This window comes from Fistularia commersonii, chromosome 34 (assembly GCF_037954325.1).
Source record: "Fistularia commersonii isolate RoL2024-O1a breed Wild chromosome 34, RoL_Fcom_v1.0, whole genome shotgun sequence".
NCBI lineage: Eukaryota > Metazoa > Chordata > Actinopteri > Syngnathiformes > Fistulariidae > Fistularia > Fistularia commersonii.
In genome coordinates, this window is record NC_141317.1 from 9,951,663 (window position 1) to 9,972,067 (window position 20,405).

General features: G+C 53.6%; 1 protein-coding gene across 8 annotated transcripts in view; it reads left to right on the forward strand.

Annotated features, from left to right (window-relative positions):
* The window catches only part of LOC147214556 (IQ motif and SEC7 domain-containing protein 1-like), a 95,524-nt gene that overhangs the window by 71,361 nt on the left and 3,758 nt on the right, over positions 1–20,405 (forward strand). For 4 of the 8 annotated variants that reach the window (XM_086142031.1, XM_086142032.1, XM_086142035.1 and 1 more), the window contains 12 exons: positions 12,375–12,654; positions 13,313–14,595; positions 14,811–14,972; positions 15,397–15,519; positions 15,605–15,771; positions 15,856–15,995; positions 16,813–16,842; positions 16,970–17,095; positions 17,179–17,278; positions 17,361–17,522; positions 17,664–17,840; positions 19,245–19,294. In XM_086142031.1, the coding sequence (XP_085998157.1) occupies positions 12,375–12,654; positions 13,313–14,595; positions 14,811–14,972; positions 15,397–15,519; positions 15,605–15,771; positions 15,856–15,995; positions 16,813–16,842; positions 16,970–17,095; positions 17,179–17,278; positions 17,361–17,522; positions 17,664–17,840; positions 19,245–19,294 (2,800 nt within the window). Of the gene's footprint in view, positions 1–8,145; positions 8,474–9,280; positions 9,461–11,434; positions 11,745–12,374; positions 12,655–13,312; positions 14,596–14,810; positions 14,973–15,396; positions 15,520–15,604; positions 15,772–15,855; positions 15,996–16,812; positions 16,843–16,969; positions 17,096–17,178; positions 17,279–17,360; positions 17,523–17,663; positions 17,841–19,244; positions 19,295–20,405 lie in introns of those variants that run through there. The other 4 variants (XM_086142034.1, XM_086142039.1, XM_086142033.1 and 1 more) reach the window with 4 other exon arrangements.

A 20,405-nucleotide genomic window follows, 5' to 3' on the forward strand; every position in this document is an offset into this window, starting at 1 on the left:
AGACTGAGATGGTTTGGACACGGACAGAGGAAGGATGGTGAGGATCTGGGGTGGAAGCTGAGGTTGGCGCTGCCAGGCAGGAGGTCCAGAGGAAGACCAGCGAGGAGGTTGATGGACGGAGGGGAAGAAGATCTGAAGTTAGTCGGTGATGTAGAGGAGAAGGTTGGAGGGAGGCAATGGAGAAGAAGAAGAAGAAATGACCAGCCCCGCCAATCAGAGGTTTTCAGCAGATGGAACATTCAAAGGACATTCAGACTTTGTCCAAACTCCAACCATCGGCTCCACCGACGTCGCGAGATGAGACGTCGAGTTTCGAGCATCTGGTCCTCATGTTTCTGCAGTGTCTCCTCAACGTTGGCCACACTGGAAGGAGACAGAAGCAGAAGAGCTCCGTGGAGGAGAAAACATCTGGCTGGTGTTGATCTTCACGACAGTGGTGGATCCTAACGTCGGTGTGAGGATCGCTTGCCTCCATCTCACCTGGAGATCATTTCATTAAAGTGACAGAATCGGGACGGTTTTTAATGAATGGAATGGTCTGCTTGGGGGAGGTGGAGGTGGAGAAACATCTCGCCCGTCCTCCAGGATTTCCACATTCTCCACAGCCGTGCTTATCTTCGGACGTGTGTGTTTGTTATGGAAACCAGATGATAGATCTTGCCATCTCACGCGTCCTCCTGCTTCCCCTCCCTCAGACGGTATCTTCGTCTTAATTCCGCCGAACCTGATTTCTCTTGCTACGTGGCTCAGGTCCAGGGTGGGAGTCAGGGAAGTTCTGGAGGTGCTCCAGATCATCTGATCCGGCGGAGACCCAATAAGTACATCCGTGAAACGGCTCAGATCCTGATCCGCTTCTCCAGCTTTGCCCCCGAAGGCCTCGTGCCATCGCGGATCTCTGGAGCAGGCTGGTTGATGCTCTGATGGTCTCCAGAACAGGGGTGTCAAACGTACGGCCCGCGGGCCGGTAGCGGCCCGCCCGGGGGTTCAGTCCGGCCCGTGGAATAAATCCACAATTTGAGAAAATACATAAAAATCATGAACTGCTTTTTTAGAATAATGCAGTTCCTGTATTGTCTGCAAGAGGTGCACTGTTTTTGTCGCTATCAGCAACATGGCGCAACCCTATGTGACTCACAGCTTCCAGAAGATGGCAGCTATCCGGCTTCCGGGTCTGTAAATAGCATTTTGTCTTATTGTTAGAAATGTACCGGCTTTTCCGTTGGACCCGACAACCCTCATCGGCAAGATGTCGTTGTCAAAGAAGAGAAAAGATGACCACTCTTTATTTGTTGAAACTTGTATGCTCGCTGTGGATGCAGCAAGTTTCAGTGTCTCTGAGAAGACAGAAGTGAGGCATAGCGTCGTTGAAATTGCACTTTTCTCCATGAATCTCAGGTTGTTCGTCATGTATTTTTTAAAGGAACACTTCATAACGTCGAAAGATTTCTTGCCTTTACTTGTTCTCCTTTTCACTTCCTGTTACTTGGAGGTAATTACGCTATGATTTTACTGGTCCGGCCCTCTTGACCTCAAACTAGTCCGATGTGGCCTTCGGACCAGGACGAGTTTGAAGCTCCGGTTCTAGAAGGAACGCCCGGCGTTCTGGTTCCTCTCGCCAGCCTCCCTGCAGAAGGCCTGCACATCCTTCCCCGCCCGTCTGCTGAAATGTAAGATCTGCTGACGCTGCAGCCGCCGGGTCCTGTGGAAAAGCGGTATGAATGGAACGTGCGCGCTCAGGAGATCTTGTTCCACTGGAACATGTCAACTTGGATCTGCTCCCCGGCGCTCCGGCGACCTGCAGAACTTCCACAGGCGCTCTTTCTTTTGCACTCCTCGGCTGCGAGGAGGAGGACGGAGGACGGAGGGAGGACGCCTTATCTTTGCGCTTTTGTTGTGCGACCGATTGTTTCCTGCTGCTCGGAGGAAAACGCAAAATCACTGACCGAATGCTTTTCTTTCTCGAAGCTCAGCTCGTCCAGCTCAGATAAGCGGGAGCGGTAAATAACCGCTCGTTCGGCTCCGAGGATTCTGCGGCTTTCGCTTGTTTATTCATTCGTTCGTTATCTGTACTTCTTATCCTGCGCTGGAGGAGCTGGGGTTCGGCGCTCGCTCGTCAATCACGCAGATTCACATTCACCCGTTCACGCCTTCATTTTGGCATCATATAGAGACACAACCAATCACACATCATGTAGAAAGAAATACCGTCATTTCCTGACTATTGAGCGCACCTCAATATAAGCCGCGCAGGCTAGCTGATCGCTAGCTTCCTGCTGCGCACTAAAACCGTCAAAGTCGTCTTCTTCGGTGTCGGAGTTTAAAGGATTCAGAATTTCCCGGTCATTTCGTCAACCCGACGTGACGAGGATAAATATTTTAGCGGTGTGAAGCTCCTTCACCCCCAAATATCCACGTATCAGCCGCATCGTTGTTCGATCTAAAAAAAAGTCGCGGCTTATCGTCCGGAAATTACGTTAATCTTTGACCCTCACAGGTCAGTAAGATCTTCAGTCAGTCACACATTGCAGAGACATGTCCGGACGATGCAGGGGAACCTGAGGAACACCGTGCAGACACCTGGAGAACGTGGAGAACATGGAGGCTCCACACAAAAGGCCTCCTAAGCAGAGACCTTCTTGCAGCGAGGAGGAAGCGCTAACGTGCGATTTACCCGAACCTGACGCTTCGGTTTGGTCGGATAGAGACTCCCGTCGACGGGAAGAGAGTCACGGTGAATATTTTCATGTTTCAACAATCTCCGCTTATTGATTATAAAGCTAATATTAGCACAGACTAGCATCTTCAGCTGAGCCTTTGGTTGTTTCCTGTTATCCTCGTTGAAAAGAGTTTTGAGTCCCAGGTGTCGTGGGCCTTTTGGCGGTGAAACCAAACCCTCCGAGCTCGGGTTTGTCGGCGACGGGTTACGTTCGGGCCGCTCGCGGTCGGTTTGTGTTTTTCTTTCCCTCGTTCCTCATCAAAGATTCAGAAGGCGATGCAGCGCACATTAGAAAGGGCGCCTTTATTTGCGACGCCAATACAAACAATGACTCGGAGCCGGGGTTGACGTCCTCCTCCGGGCTCAATGGACCCACTGTTGGTTTGCGGTTCCTCAAATGCCACGGCGGCAGAGTCGGGTTCTCCGGGGGGGAAAGGCGAGGTTGCCGGCTAACCCCCGCGGGCGCGATGTTGTGGCGAGGCGAACGCCAAATGCGAGCGTCGGCTAGCGTGCTACGACAACCAAGGGGCGGCTTCAGCCGATTGGCTGGCTAGAACGAAGAGAGATTCTTTCTGATCGGCTGCGATGATGCTCCCGTGTCCACGAAACCGAGTATTAGTTTACTTGCCGGGGGGGGATTTTGAGGAAAAATTGAGAAAGCCATGTCAACCATGACATCACCGCGGGGCAATATTTTCCAACTTGCAGTACCGCTTGTCTCCAGTGGGTGGCGCCGTCTCCCAGGGAAGCTGGCTGGTGTGTGTGCAGAGGCGGTGACGCGTGTTTTTTCACTTAAGGCCAGGCTTCGGTGGCCATTATGAAGGCCCTCGAGTATTTATACCCTCTGCGGGCTTTGCGGCGTCTGCAGACGAGGACGCTCCGAGGAGAGTGGAGGAAGGAAAAAAAAAAAAGAAAAAAAACGCCCGTAAATCAAGAGGTTGTGAAGAGACGTGAAATTGGCCGGTGTGTAATCTCCCCCCGTGCTCTTGACAGCATTGTTCGGCTCCTCGGCGCGCTGTTTACCAGAGCGGGTCACCTCACATGGGTCTATTTTTAGCGGCGGAGGGGAGGAGGAGGAGGAGGAGGAGGAGGATCGTGCAAGGAGTGTGTTTCTGCAGAAAAGAGGATTTTAGAGCGAAGTGGAAGGAGAAGCACCAAACATGGACAATCATGATGAAGCACGGGAGCCATCCGTCGGGCAAGATGGATGCTAAACACATGTGGTCTTCAGCGCGGCTCTGGAGGTCCATGTTTGGGTTGGGGAGGAGAACACACACACACACACACACACACACACGCGCGCGCGCTCGGGTCATTTTATCCGTCCAAGATGGCGGACGGAGGGTCCGGCGTGGAGCGCTGGATTTCCTCATACATGTATGTTTTGGTCATTAGGAAACTCCGCCCACATCTGACTGACATATGTGCCTGGAATGTAAGACGAAACCAACATGCATGTGTGTGTGTGTGTGTGTGTGTGTGTGTGTGTGTGTGAGAGCTGCCACTGTGTTTCTGCAGGGGTGAAATTCTGCTTTTCATCTGTACTGTGCGGCCCCAGCGCAGATGCTAAAAGCTAAAAGAAAGGGAGTTACAGGAAGACACTTGTTTTGCTAAAATGTGACAGGAGGTATTTGCTGAAGAGGCTTGGTCCTCCTCCTCCTCCTCCTCCTCCTCCTCATCATCATCATCTGGAACGAGACCACATGGCAGGTCAGGACAGCGGCGCGTCTGTCTGCTGGCGTTCATTCATTCGTTACTCACCGCGCTGCGGCCGACAAGCCCGGGGACGGAATCCATCCTGCACACACTCGTCAGATTGTAATCTAATTTAAGGTGTTGTCACGTCCGCCGGAGCAGATCTGTAGTTGGTGTTTGGACAGCAGAGGATTCGATCAGGAGTTACTTGCAGTAGAAGTACTTACAGGTACTCTTGGAGGTGTTTGATCATGAGAACGAAATGAGGAATGTTGGAGAAATGGATCTGAGAGTGGCGGCGCGTCCACGCCAAGCCAGATCGCCGCTACATAAGATAAGATAAGATAAGAACAACTTTATTAATCCCGAAGGAAATTGTTGTGCCAGTTACAGGAAAAATAACAGTAATAAATAATAAAAAGAAAAAGGCAGAATTAGAAATAAAAATAAACTATAAAGTGTCTCAGTGAAACTATAAGTGTCTTAGTAACAAGTGAGGTAAGGAGTGCACAATAGTATGATAAAAGGAAAATTGTAGTGTAGCTGTTATGAAATGAAATATCGACAGTTCTGAATATCGCACAGTGAAATGAAATATTGAAATAACGAAATGCATCACATCATACGACGTTCGTTCAGTCATAAACTTTCACATCACATGGAGACGTACGAGCGTTCACCCTCTCATTTACATCATGAAGAAGATACAACCGTTCACCCAGACATGCAACCATTCACACCTCAGAGACACAACATTCACCCTGTCATTCACTTCCCAGCAGGTCCTGCAGACACTCACCCTTTCATTCACACGACGGAGGTGGACAACTATTCATGGTGTCATTTGCGTCTTATAGACATGCAATTCACCCTCTCATTCACACAACATTCACTCTGTCATCCACATCTTCATTCAACCATTCACCCTTTCACCCACCCTTGCCGAGATGCACAACCATCCAATCATTGGCTCGCCGTTCACCCTGTCATTCTCACCTCAGAGGCACAAAAGAATGGAATGGGCTTCCAGACAACCTTAAGAACATAACTGATTTTCACACCTTCACACGGGCCGCTAAAAATTGGATTCTGGAGCACCAAACATGCTAACGCTAGCAATGCCAGACGGGTATCTGATGGCCCCCAGATGACCAAAGTAACTATATCACAACAATAGCACTTTCAAATTGCAAAAGACATATTTTATTGCCTGTTTATATTTGTATCGTTATTTTATTGCCTATCTGTATATTTCATATATATTGTCTATTTAATACAGTTTTATATTTGTATCGTCCAGGACTAAAGATGGAAATTAGCTCTGCGCTATAATCTGGTTCAAACATCTCTGCCTCTGTGCTTCATGTATTTGTACACTGTCCTAATAAACTTCTAAACAAACAAACAAACAACATTTAGTGACGTTCGCACCTTCATTCACCCCTCCAGACACACACTTATTCACCCTGTCACTCACTTCTCACGGGACAAACTCTCATTCGCATCTTATAGACGTGCAACTATTCACCCTTTCATTCACACCTCGTGGAGACACAACATCTATTGTGTCGTTCACACACTATCTTGAGACACGCAACCATTCACCCTTTCATTCACCCCATGTAGGGTTGACACCCAGCGTTCACTCATTCACACCTCATCCAGACACACACCCCTGTTCACCCTCTCATTCCCACAACATAAAGTCACATACAATCATTCACCCTCTCACTTGCCTGTCATATAAGGATGCAACCATTCACCATCTCATCCGATATCCTTAAAACACACACACACACACATATATATATATGTATTGTTTCCCTTCTGCTTTTCCTGTAATTGGCGTGATGGCCTTGTAGGGGGCGGAGCCTGAGAGCCGTGGGCTCCCGGGAGCCGCCGGCGGGGTCCCAATCGTTTCCACTCTATTTATAAACCCGCCCGTGGCGGATATTTATTGTTCTTTTTCTTTTTTTTTTTTTCCCCCGCCGTCCCGCGCCGCTGCCGCGTGAACCCATGACATCAGCCCTCTAAGTGTTTCCAGACGCCGTCTGACGTTTTTCGTTTCATTCTTTTTTTTTTTTTTTTTTTTCCTTCTCTGTTTTTTTTGGGGGGGATTCAAAAACCCGAAACGTTAACCGGCCGACGCGATGCATCTGACTCGGGTTCCTCCCCGAACGCGAGCCGGGAGGCGTCGGAAGCGGTCGCGGCGCGAGCCGAGACGCCCAGATGTATCCAGTTGGAGCGAACTATTTTTTTTTTTTGTTTTACGAGCAGAGAGCTGGGCCTCTTCTTGGAATTCTCAATGACATCACCCCGGACGCCCAGGCGGAGCGGGGGGGGCCTTCAACCCAGACCCAGATCCTCGGAGGTTCTCTCCAAAGGATCCGGACGGCTTCACCTCGACGCCGTCCCGAGTTTGGTTCTCCTCGCGGCGTTGATGCTTCCTCGGCTCCTTTAAGGAGAATGCAGATTTTTATCCGACACATCTTAAACGTGGCCCCTCCGACCCCCCCGCCCTCCTCCAGGATGTTTGTTTTTATTTGAACCCAGGAAGAAACCAATCTGTGGCCCCCGAGCGGCCAGATCACACGATAGCCCGTCTGTAAACCGACCTGCCGCCGCACAAAGGCTCTCCGGCAGCTGCAGTTTCACCGGAGAGCCGAGGTCTGCGGCTGAAATAGATCGGCCGGCCGCTGCCTGTCACACACACACACACACACACACACTTTGCCATTTTTTTTGTTTGTTTTTTCCCTAACAGTGGCTTTTGTTCCCTCTCTCACTCTGTAATGTTTGTATCTCGGAGAGAAGCAGTCTGGAGAGGGTGATCATTTTTAAGGGGTTTGGTTCTGTAATTAGAGGACGTCAACACACCCCACCGGCGTCTGGTGTGTATGTGTGTGTGTGTGTGTGTGTGTGTGTGTGTGTGTGTGTGTGAGTAGGTGTAGATGACTGGTGTCCCTGTAAACTGGGCTCCGTTCCTCAGTGCTTCCTGTGCCTGTTGTCATTAGATGGAAAATGCCTTTGACGCTGGAGACTGGACACACACACACACACACACACACACACACACACACACCCCACCCCTGTCTCAGAGGGGTGATTAGCCTCTGGCCCGTCTGCAGCCCGCAGAGGTTGAGGCTCCAGAGTGACTTAAAGGCTCCGCCGCCGTGCTAATGCAGTCCTAGCGACGCGTGTTGCGTTCACTGACCGGCGCTGAAAGCATCACGCATGTGAATCCGGCCCGGAGAGTGAAAGGGCGCCGCTCGAACCGGCGTTGCTTTACCACTTTTGATTTTTATTTATTTATCTTTGTTTTTCGCGGATAAAAACGTCCGAGCGGTCGCTCCTCGGCCCTGAAAGGCTCTATTTATAGCCTCGCTCTCTTCATCTCCTCTCCATCTCTTCTCAAACACTTCACCCTCCACCTCCTCCTCCCCTCCATCTCCTCTCTTTTAGATCAAATCCTCCTTTTTTCCCCAAATAAGTTTCCCGTTCCCTGCCCGGAGGGCTGGAGGGAGGTAGGGGGGGGGCGGTCACTTCGCCCGTCCCCTTCCCAGATGGACAGATATTTCCCCGTCTCCTGGCTCCCCCCCTCCGATGTGGTCCTCTCACACCCCCTTCCCTCCATACCCGCCCTCTTCCATACTGCTCGGGGCCCGTCGGACCCCCTCCTCCACCTCCTCCACCTCCTCCTCCCGTCTTCCAGCCTCCTCCTCCCTTCACTCCTCGCAGCCCGGCGTGCCGAGGACGGAGTTGAGGAACGAGCGAAAAAAGGGGGAGCGAGCCGGGTTCGTCCGTCGGAGGGGGGCTCGCAGGCGCCCCCTCAGCGACCGGCCATGTCCGTCCGCCGTCCTACGAGAGGCCATTTCGCGAGGCCGAGAAGCGGCTCCGTCTGCGAGGAGCGCCGGGCGCTTCGGAGGCTCGACCGCGGCTCGCCGGAGAGCTTTTAGACAGATGTTTGCAGCGCGTCCTCTCCTGAGCGCCGGCCAGCATGTGGTGTTTGCAGTGTAACTCGGAGAAGACTCAGTCACTGCTGGAGCTGGAGCTCAACGGCTGGTAAGGGTAACCGGAGACGGAGGTGTGTGCGTGTGTGTGTGTGTGTGTGTGTGAGGGGGGGGTTGCATGTGTATTTGTCATTGGATGAGGTTACACCAGCCTGCAAAAGCTCGTAAAGCTTTGTTTCGTAAACAAGACCGAGACAGCTTGTGTGTGTGTGTGTGTGTGTGTGTGTGTGTGTGTGTGTGTGTGTGTGTGTGTTGGGGGGGGTCTTGCATCACGCCGGACCAAACCGCTCCTCCGCAGTGTGTTTTATAATAATCCACGACAGACGTGAGCTTCCTCATCACGGAGAAGGTTTGCCGGTTGAATTCCCGCCGTGCTTCCTTTCTTTTCCCAGACGATGCATTCAAGGTCCGTCCGTTCCGTCGGTTCCGGTCCGTCCGGTCGGGTTCTGGCCGTCCCCCTGCTCCTCCCGCCTGTTCGTCCGACCGAAGGGCATTCCTGCGGCGCGTCACGGCCCTCCCGCTCGCCGTTTCCTTTTTTCTCCTCGCTTCATCTCCAAGGGCAGGTGCCGAGCGCAGGGTTTTAATTATTCAGCGTCCGGAAGTCACGGCGGCGGCTTTCTGCAGAATGAATTTCAGAAAACTAGTGCTTTGTGTTTTTTACTGGAAGTCAAAGTGGGTGAGTTTTGGCGCGGAGAATGGAGGACCTGTCCTCGGCTGATTTACGCCTCTGCAGAACATCACGCCGCTTGTCTACATCGAACCCTTCTGAACACACTCAGATGGAGACGGTTTGGTCTGCAGAGACCTGTGTGTGTGTGTGTGTGTGTGTGTGTGTGTGTGTGTGTGACTCAGGTTCAACAGGAAACCAGATTGGGGAAGCAGAAAAACCTACCCTGACGTCTCATGCAGCCGTGCATCTCCATGGTGATCTCAGAGGACAACAGTGCTGTTTGGCGTTGGGTCTCCAAGGCGCTTTGCGTTGCATCACGGCGGCGTTGGCGCGCCTGCACATCTTTTCCGACGCCACGCTCGGTCGCGTGTGAGTTGGTAGCGTGAACTTCTTTAGCAGACCTTCTGAAGGTGTGAAAGGCGGCGTCCGGGGAGCCTCCGGCTCCTGCAGACACATATTCTTTGCGTTAGCGCTGGCGGCCCGAACAGTAACACCTTTGAAACGCTCGGGAGAAGGTCGGAGGCTGGAGGCCGTCCAGCCGCCGTTCCTGGAGCGTTTCCGGCAGGTTCGCCGTCCGCTTCTACCTTCTCGGCTAAAGGCGGACCGTTCGATCAAACTCGATGTCGGGGATCCAAGCCGGAGACTTTCCAAATCGATCAAAACCGACGATCGTGTTTTCAGTCGCGGGTTCAAAAGTGTTGGATTCCCGTCCTTCAAACGTCTTCGGATTCCAGATTAAACTCTTTTCCTGCTGCAAGGAGATAAAAGCTAGCATGAACCACGGAAATAAACATTCATCGCGGACGCCCCCCCCTTTTTTCCCCGTCGTCCGTGCAGTTTCATCATCCGAGTGGTATGTCGGCTGCACGCCGCCGCGCTCGCCGCTCTTCCCCCGCCTGCTCTTCATTAGCTCGCCGCCGTTCCCAGAACTCCCGTGGATGTGACTCGTCTTTTTCGGGACGTCGGAATGCCTCTCCCTCAGGTCCGGGCTGACGGAATGGGCCGAGGCCCCCGGACGAGGCTGAGCAGGATGTGTTCAGACACACACACACACACACACACACACACACTCCCTACCCCCCCAAATCCCTTGACCCCATGGCTGAAAATCACTGCCAGCTGAGTTGAGCTGCTTATCCTTGTCTGCATCGGAGCTAAGCAGAACTCCCGGTCTATAAAAAGCGGGTCGGAGGGCGTGTGGCGGCGCTCGGCTCCGTTCGCCCGCCGTAATTACTTGCTCATTTTCATTTATCCGCCGTTATCGCGCCGCCGACCGTTTATCCTTTTGTTTGTCTTGGGAAAGCTGAAGACTTTTCCATTACGAGGGACGGGTTCGGGGAATCTGTTTTACATAATCCCTCGTGAATCGCCGACGTCATTTCCACGTCTTCCGGCGCAAACTTTTCTCGAACGTGAACGTTCTCGCCCTGGTGTTTCGCACGATGTGGAGAAAATGACCGAATCCTTCCGCGATTCCGCTTCGATCGGCCGCTCGTTGGACGGAAGAGTGATCCGAGGCGATGTAAAGAATATGGAAATAATAAGAATCAGGAGACGAGGATGTAAACGGTCCTCCCTCTCCGAGCCATATGGACTCAATTCAGCCCAAAACATCGAGCCGGGCCGCACCCTGCCCCCCCGGCCCGAACCATCGGGTCCACACACATTTCTCGGGCGTCGTCGTGTCCGAGCAGCTGACCAGGGCGCGCCGCGATTAGCAGGTGAGGCTGCAGGACGGTTAGCTCGCTAAAGTGCAACTTCTACCAAACGGTGACGTTACCGCTCCTTTATGGCAGACGTTTATCCCCGGCTCGCTCGGTCCGTCGGGGGAGGAAACGCCCGGCGTGATGTACCTGACGTTCATTAAAAGGGAAGTCACCTCTGACTCCTGGTTGCATAAACGTCCTGGTTTGCATTCAGACTCTGTGCACTCGTTCCTGCACGCCACCGCATCCATGTTATGGTCAAAACATCGGCAAACCCACGTGTCTAAACCCTTTGCGCGGGCAGAAAGCGCCGGTCTTCATCTCGCCGGAGTCCAAGCCGGACTCATGGGGTTCTCCGTTTTGTTTATTTGTGGAGGAACAACCGAGCACGTCGCGCTTTTTGAGCCTGAACTTTCCACGAGGCGTTGCTCGGCTGTTGCCAAACACCCTTAATCTGTTTGCAATGTCGGGTCATGCCGGGTTCCTCTTCCCTCAGCGTCGGCTGCCTTCGACACGCAGACTTTTGTTGCTGCATGTTGATTTGGTAGCTGAGTAATGGAGGAAGTGCCTTGTGTACATTGCCTGGGTGTGTCGGCTCGCAGCTCCGGCCCATTAGATGGAAAAGAGAAGATGTGAGTTCACGCGCCGTCAGTTTAGGGTTGCAGCTTTTCCTCTGCTCCGTCCTCCGCCGCTGAGCTGGACTTTGTAACGCGCTTTAGAGCGGCGTGACGTTGCCACAGCAAACATGACGCAAGGCCCGCCGGCCGCCGATTGGACCCCGGAGGTGACATAAACGCTCCCTTCCTGGAGGAGTCTTTGCACTCTGGACTTCACCGGACTGACAGAATGGTGGATAAGATTTGGAGGAAGAGCTGGCAGTTTATAGAGAATAGACGCTCCCTTCGCAAAAGATATTCCTCTTGTACGGCAGCAGAACGTAAGAGTGAGTGAGTATCCTCCTGTCGCTTTCCAACCTCGCGTGGTTTGAGAGTCCGGGAGCTCGGAGGGCGGCCGCGGGGTTTCTTTTTGTTGACAAATGTCAGGAGCCCGGCGAGCCCGCTAACAGCTGTCATACGTCTAATAATAAGTCGGAGGCTATTCTTTTCATCGGCAACAGGCCCGGCCTCGTCCGGGCCGCCACCGTTCCCTTCACCTTCTTTTCCGAGACCTAAAACCCGTCCGCTTCAATCCAGATGTCGGCGAATCTTTCAAGTGCAGATGAGATCAAACTTGTATGGTCATGTTACCTTCTATCGGTGACTTACAGGGCAAAAGAAATGATACTTCTCCTTTTTTTTTTTTTAACCCAAAGCGTAGTGACGCCTCATCTATTTCCACATCCTTTTTAAATTTGCATCGATTCCCGAGCGTTCGGAATTCCCGGTATTCTCATGGAAAGTTCTAACCTACTAACCTTTGCTCGTTGATATTCTGGAGAGGCTTGCGTTTGCATATCAACAGAGGTTGTGTCGTCGGGCGAGACAGAAATCCGTCCCCGGAGATGTCGATACACCCCGGCGAACTTTATTATCCGAAGGGAATTCTCTTTTTAACGCGCTTTCGCCGTCTGGTTTCAGCGTGGAAGGGGATGGACGGCCGAGCGAGGGCGGCCATTCCCTGGACGGCGGAGCCGGCTACGGCCAGGGCCCAGTGACCCACGGTTCGGCCGTCAGCCCGGACCGCTTCGACAGCCAGCTCTACAGCCACGGCGTGCAGCCCGGGCCCCAGAGGCCCCGTCGGCCGAAGCTCCAGCACTCGCAGTCCATCCTCCGCAAGCAGGCCGAGGAGGAGGCCATCAAGCGCTCCCGCTCGCTGTCCGAGAGCTACGAGCTCTCCGCCGACCTCCAAGACAAACAGGTACGGCGATCCCTCGCTAGAACGCCGTTTGCTTTTCACGGTTTCGCTGCTTCCCGGATTTGCATTGTGTTCTGCGTTCTGACGGGCTAAAAAGTCACTCCGCTTCTTCTCTACCTGTGCGTCGATAACGTCGCAGTTTAATATGTACACGTACGTAAAACAGCTTGACAAATTTACATGACGTACGTGCAAATTCTCGCGCAATTTCGAGTTTCTCTAAAACCCATAATGTTGACAAAGCGCTCTGGAGCGACAAAAGGGCCCAAAAGGCAGCGGAAGATGCTATCTATGGCAGATAAAGTTAAACTTCTGGACATGCTAAGGGAAGCTAAAAGCTACGCGGCTGTAGGTCGGCATGACGGCATGAATGAATCTTCCGTTCGTTCCATAAAGAAGGAAGAAAAAAACACAAGGACGACAGCGGCGATAAGTTTTAATAAGGATGCAGAAAGGGTTGCAACAAGACCATGGTAAGGATGGAGTCTGCAGCAGCTCTGTGGATTAATGACTGCATCGATTGTAGAAATAAAGGTTTCTACTTCACGGGTTCTTTTTGGAACGTAACCCCCGCGAAAAACAAGGGTATACTGTACTCCGAAAAGTCGTCCGCCTCCGTCTGGCTCCTCTCAACACGCTGGTGTTTCCTTTCTCGCCGCAGGTGGAGATGCTGGAGCGGAAATACGGCGGACGATTCATAACCCGTCATGCGGCTCGCACCATCCAGACAGCCTTCCGCCAGTATCAGATGAACAAGAACTTCGAACGTCTCAGAAGCTCTATGTCTGAGAATCGCATGTCGAGACGTATCGTCCTTTCCAACATGAGAATGCAGCTCTCCTTTGAGGGCGCCGAGAAGGTCCACAGCTCCTACTTCGAAGGGAGGCAGGTGTCCATGACGGAGGACGGCACCCCGCTGTCGATGATCCAGTCCGAACGCGAGGACATAGAAGTCCGTCAGCAGGCCAACATGGCGCCTCATCCCGCCCCTCAGGGCGACCTGACGGACGCCATCACGGAACTGGAGGATGCCTTTTCCCGGCAGGTCAAGTCACTGGCCGAGTCGATAGACGACGCGCTGAACTGCCGCAGCCTTCAGGGCGATGAGGGTCCCGACCCGGAGGCCATAAGCTGCGGCGAGGTGGAGCGGGACGTACCCTACCAGATGAAGTCCCACCGCAGGGCCACGGGACGCATTCACGACGAAGCCATGGCCTCCTACAGCGACGTCACCCTCTTCATCGACGAGGAGGACATGTCGCCGCCGATCGTCGTCCCGCGGTCCGGGGATCAGCCCTCGGGCACGGAGGCGGACTTGCGGCTGCGCTCGGTCAACTCGTCCCAGGACTACTGGCCGATAGACCCTAAAGATGAAGGTCGCGACACCGACACCAGCTGCCGCAGCACGCCGTCCCTGGAGTGCCAGGAGCAGCGTCTCCGGATGGACCACCTCCCGCTGCTGACCATCGAACCTCCGAGCGACAGCTCCGCCGAGCTCAGCGATCGGTCCGACCGCAGCTCCGTCAAGCGGCCGCCGGTGTACGAACCCCACGGCCACATCGTGACCTCGTCCCAGGCCAGCCCTAAACACATTTCCCACGGGCCGCCGCCGCCGCGGGCGCCGTCCCGCGACGACGACGCGCCTCTGCGGCACCGACACCGCCAGCTGGAGAGCCACCTAGCGATCAACGGCTCGGCCAACCGGCAAAGCAAGTCGGAATCGGACTTCTCGGACGGGGACAACGACAGTATTAACAGCACATCGAACTCCAACGACACCATCAACTGCAGCTCCGAGTCGTCGTCGAGAGACAGCCTGCGAGAGCAAACGCTCAGCAAGCAGACTTACCATAAAGAGACTCGCAACAGCTGGGACTCGCCCATCTTCAGCAACGACGTTATTCGCAAGAGGCATTACCGCATCGGCTTGAACCTCTTCAACAAGTAGGTACTCGGCGCTGACGGAGCCAGAGCCCTCCAGAGATGTTGTCCAAGTATTTCTGACAAGAACTCAGCGGGCAGAAGAATCGGGAGCCGTTTTACGTGGCAGAAGAAGAAACTCGGAAACCACAAATTTCTTATTTCTTTTCGTTGTATTTCCGTCAAGATCTAATCCGCTGTTCCACGTATCTCCTTCCCGTCCTCGCGGGATCTTTCAGGAAGCCGGAAAAGGGCATCCAGTACTTGACGGAGCGGGGATTCATCCCGGACACCCCGGTCGGCGTGGCTCACTTCCTGCTGCAGAGGAAGGGACTGAGCCGGCAGATGATCGGAGAGTTCCTGGGGAACCGACAGAAGCAGTTCAACCGAGATGTCCTGGAGTGAGTATGAGGCGGAAAGAGGGGGGGGGGGGGGACTCTCCTCATATCTGCACGGGGTTCCTTACGGGTTCTCCGGGTTCCTCTCGCGGTCCAAAAGCATGCAGGAGGTTCCCTGGAGACCGCGACTTGTCCGGAAAGTCCACTGTCCAAAACGAGAAGGCGAATGTCAGTATGACACGTAAACAAGAGGGGGAACAGATATATGCGGCCCCGTGATTGGCCCGGTGAACCCCGTCTCTCGTCCAATGAGCTGCCGGCTTGGGCTCCGGCTGCACGGATAACGAATGAACGAATGAAGAATGGTATTTCGCCGTCTTCACGCATCCTCTCCTGCAGCCCGTCCAGCCGCGGACCTTCCCACCTCTCCACTGTGAGCGCGCCGCTTCTTCCTTGTGTTTTATTGTGCTTTCCTGCGCGCCTCCAGCTGCGTGGTGGACGAAATGGACTTCCAGGGCATGGAGCTCGACGAGGCCCTGAGGAAGTTTCAGAACCACATCCGTGTCCAGGGAGAGGCGCAGAAGGTGGAGCGGCTCATCGAGGCCTTCAGGTAACCCGGCGCGCTCGACTTCGCCCTTTCGAATCGTTCATTTGCAAGTCAAATGGTTTGAGGCGGCTCTCCTTTGCGTCGGCAGTCAGCGCTACTGCATCTGCAACCCCACCGTGGTGCGGCAGTTCAGGAACCCCGACACCATCTTCATCCTGGCCTTCGCCATCATCCTCCTCAACACCGACATGTACAGCCCCAACGTCAAGCCCGAGAGAAAGATGAAACTGGAAGATTTCATCAAGAATCTAAGAGGTGATGAGACGTCGTCCCTTCGACTCGCTTTCGAATCGTCCCGTTTCCTCGCCGTCGTAACCGGGTTTGACTCCCGCGTGTCAGGCGTCGACGACGGGGAGGACATTCCCAGAGAGACCCTGGTGGGCATTTACGAGAGGATCCGCAAACGCGAGCTCAAGACCAACGAGGACCACGTCTCCCAGGTGCAGAAGGTGGAGAAGCTCATCGTAGGAAAGAAGCCGGTGAGTGCTTTTCCCCGCTCGAACCGTGGTTTTGTTCCACCTCCCGGCCAGAAGGTCCGCGCTCGGCTTCCGGCTTCGGTTTTCCGACCCCGGGATCTGATGTGTCTCCGAGGAGGCAACCAAAGCTCACCTTTCCAGGCGAGAAGGTTTGTCCTCCAGCGGCCGCGGAGGACGGGAACGCCGAGGCAAACACGTGGATTTGCAAATTCCGTCACGCGATCGTGTCTCGTCTTGCGCGTCGTTGCCTCTCCTGAAGGAAAGCGCCCGGGCGCGGCTTTATGAGATCAGATTGAAGATCGCCAGATCCTCCGTGTGAGAAGGTCAATAAGTGTCTTCAACGTCTGATCTATAAGTGGCGAAGAGACGCTTGCGATCGTTACTATCCGAATGTTTTCATCACGAACGGGAATGAGAAGGTGGAGGAGGAGGAGGAGGGGTTGAAGGTCAGAGGGTGGAGAAGAAGCTGAGGAACCTGCGGGTTGGAGTCGGGGAATGGAGGTGAAGACGTGGAGGTTCTGGAGATGAAGTGAGACTGAGATGGTTTGGACTTGGACGGAGGTGGGACGCTGAAGATCCGGGTAGAGAGAGGGATGCCGAGGTCGGAGGGGGTTTCTGGACGGGGCGAAGGAGGGCGAGATGTTAGTCGGTGAAGCAGAGGAGGCGCGTGATTGGACGGTCTTCAACCCGGAACTTCTCAGGAAGGCCACAACAACCAAACCCAGGAGGACGGAGGAGAAGATGCTTTGCGGTCTCCGAGCACCAACCTTCAGGTTGGAGAACCCGAACGTGACCTCACATCCTGTGTCTCCCGTTTCAGATCGGATCCCTCCATCACGGCCTGGGATGTGTAAGTAGACCTCCTCCCGCATCTCCTCATGGTGATGTTCTCGCACGAGCGTCTGGAGGCCCTTGGCAGAAAGGCCTCCTCCCCGTCGGGCAGAAGATAACCTCCGCTTCCTTCACCTGCTCTGCAGGTGCTGTCGCTTCCTCACCGCCGCCTGGTGTGCTACTGCCGCCTCTTCGAGGTCCCCGACCCCAACAAGCTGCAGAAGCTGGGCCTTCATCAGCGGGAGATCTTCCTGTTCAACGACCTCCTCGTGGTATTTGCGTCTTTCGGCGTTCATCTCCGTCCCGCCCGCCGCCAGCACCTTCTCTCACCGCCGGCCTCTCCTCATCTCCGCAGGTGACCAAGATCTTCCAGAAGAAGAAGAACTCTGTCACGTACAGCTTCAGACAGTCCTTCTCGCTCTACGGGATGCAGGTCCTGCTTTTTGAGAATCAGTGTAAGTGAAGTGAAGTGTGTGTGTGTGTGTGTGTGTGTCACCGGCGTGTGTTACAAGGTGTGTGTGTGTCCACTCGGTCCAGATTACCCGAATGGCATCAGGCTTACATCAGCCATCCCAGGTGCGGACATCAAAGTTCTCATCAACTTCAACGCGCCCAACCCTCAGGACCGCAAGAAGTTCACCGACGACCTGCGGGAGTCCATCGCCGAGGTCCAGGAGATGGAGAAGTACAGGATAGAGTGTAAGCCGCGCCCTCCGTCCCCATCTCGCCGTCCGTCGGGGCGGAATCTCGCGTTCGGTTTCCGCGCCGACCGAACGTTAAAAGCGCCGCCGGACGGCGAGTAACCCGGACCCTCGGTCTCTCCTTGGCGGCGCTCCACAGCCGAGCTGGAGAAGCAGAAGGGCGTGGTGCGGCCCAGCATGTCGCAGAGCTCCGGCCTGAAGAAGGAGGCCGGGAACGGCGGCATGAACCGCGCCAGCCTGGACGACACCTACGCCATGGGTGAGGGTCTGAAGCGCAGCGCCCTCAGCAGCTCTCTGAGAGACCTCTCCGAAGCAGGTACGACCGCCGCGTCTCCGTCCTTTTCAGGCGACCTCCTCCTCCTTCCTCCCTCCTCCCTCCCCTCCCACACCTCACCGCCATCTTCTCGACGGCGTCCAGCATTGACCTCACGGCTCTCGCTCATCGGACGGCGCGCTTAAAGACTCCGTCGCACCCCGGAAACGCTTTGCAGGAAACTCAGGGTTTAAAGACGAGGAGCCGCGAACACGTCCCATCGCCTCTCGGTGATGAATGAAATGGATGGGCAGCTCAAACCCCCCCCCCCCCCCTTCACCCTCTCGCCTTCACACACACACACACACACACACATCTCCACTCACGCGCTCGACTTTTCATTTCATTTTTTTTTTCTTATTAATTTTTTTTTTTTTTTACATTTTTTAATTTTTTTTTTTTTTTTTTTTTTGCTTTAGACCCGAGAGACATTTTCACGCCGAGTTGCGTTCAAGTGTCGTTCGCCATCTTTCTTCTCTTTCTCTCTCAGTCTCTCCATCTTTATCTGTGTGCCCGACGAATCCCAGCCGGAGATCCAGATTTAGTCCCGCTCATTTCACCTCCCCTTCTCCCGATAAAAAAATGAAATCCTCTTTCTCGCTCCTGGTTTCCACCTGAGTCGCAGCAGGGCAGTCAGCAAAGACGTCAGCAAAGACGTCGCCTCCTTATCACCTCCTACCTTCTTCCTTCCGGGATTTTCGATGCAGGATGTGGCTTTTTTTTTTTTTTTTTTTTTTAAAGGGGTCGTTTTTGTGATTTTTTTTTTTTTTTTTTTTCATTTTTAATTTTTTCCCTCCATGTTCCATTTCATGTGTTATTTTATTCACATTATTTTTTTTTTGTTGTTGTTTTTTTCCATGTGTGATATCTCACCGGCTGGTTGTGCCTAACAGCCTCACATCCTTCCGTGGAACGGCCGCCATATTGCTTTTATCATGTGTCTCCTCCTTTTTTTTTTTTAATTTTATTTGTGCGACCGTCACCGAGACTGGCTTCTCACCAGCCTCCGTGCAAAAAAAAAAAAAAAAAAAACATCTTCTCATGACATTCGTAAAATCAACGAGCCGTCACATTTTTTTATGAAGAGTAATCTGGGAAGAGGAAAAAAAAAAAAATAAATAAAAAAAAATTGGGGTTTCAAACCTGCATCCGCTCACTTTTTGGCAAACCTTATTGTGAATGTGTGACTAATGCGCTCAGTATTTATCAGTTAGAAAAGCGCTCCGGCCGCAGGGATAGTGAATACGACCACCTGTCACCCACCACCCTCCCGCCCGTTATTGGGGCCGAACTCACCGCCACCGCTCACCGCACTGCCCCCTAGGGGACCGGAGGGCGGCCCAAACGCCCCCCCTCCCCCCGGAGCGGTGCCCATCTCTAATCTGTGGTATTGCATGTCTCGGGCAGGCAAGCGGGGGCGTCGCAGCAGTGCAGGATCACTAGACAGCAATATGGAAGTAAGTTGGACAGCAGCTGGTATCCGAGCTACTCTTCATGTGATGATGTGCACTGTGAAAACACCGTTTCCATTTTTTTTTTTTTTATTTGATTTTTTTTTTTTTTTTTTTTTTCTTTTTGTTTTGTTTTTTTTTTTGGGTTTTACACCTCCTTTGCTTCATAAATCCATCCGTTTGGACCGTTTGTTTTCCTCCTCCCCTGGGATGCCTTATGACCTGCCTGCCTCAGTTAGCGTGCATGCATGGGATGCCTGCCTCTGGTCCTCCTCCTCCTCCTCCTCCTCCTCCTCCTCCACTCCGACCCCTCCGACCCCTCCGACCCCTCCACATCCCTCTTTTTTTTTCTTTTTTTTTGGGGGGGAAGTCAGCGACGTCATGTCACGTGACGAATCCAGAAGGTTTTCTGCAGAAAAGCATGAGTTAACCCCACTTCGATCCCCACTTCTTGCCGCCTGTCTCCGTCTTTCATTTGATCACATGGTTTTTCTTTGGTTCCTCTGCTCGACGGCACGACGGCGGCGTCGACGGCGCGTCGCGCTTTAGAAAGCTGCGTGTCTATCGGCGGCGACCGTTTCTCCTCCTCGTTGCTGCCGTCCTTCTCAGCGCTGGGGTTTTTCAGGCAGGAACGTAGCGCCCTCTCCCCTTTACCCTCCCACCCTCCCACGCCATCCCGCGGCCCCGTTTCCCGCCGCCGGGCGCCGCGGAGACTTAGAAAGATGTGGATTTCATTCATCGGTCCTCCACCCATCCCATTTGTCCATGAGATTGTTTGTTTGAACTTCTGGGACCCTGAAAATTTCATTCTGTCTCCAAAGGTGTCACGTAGTCTCTCTCTCTCTTCCTCTTCTCTCTCTCGCTCTGTCTGACGAATGCACAGAAACAGAAAGTGAAATTCGGCGGATCGGGGGGGGTCGCTCACCTCTACCCGGCCGATCGCTCGCGCTTCGGCTGATGCCCGTCGCGTCTGCATGCGTGGGGGATAAAAACAAAAAAAAAAACGACGTTTCCTTTCTACGAGTTGCATGTGTGACTCCGGCGTCCGTCGGTCGAGTCGGAGCTCCTTTCTGCGTGCCGTTTGCCTCCTCGCGTTGCTTCTGCCTCCCATGAAAAC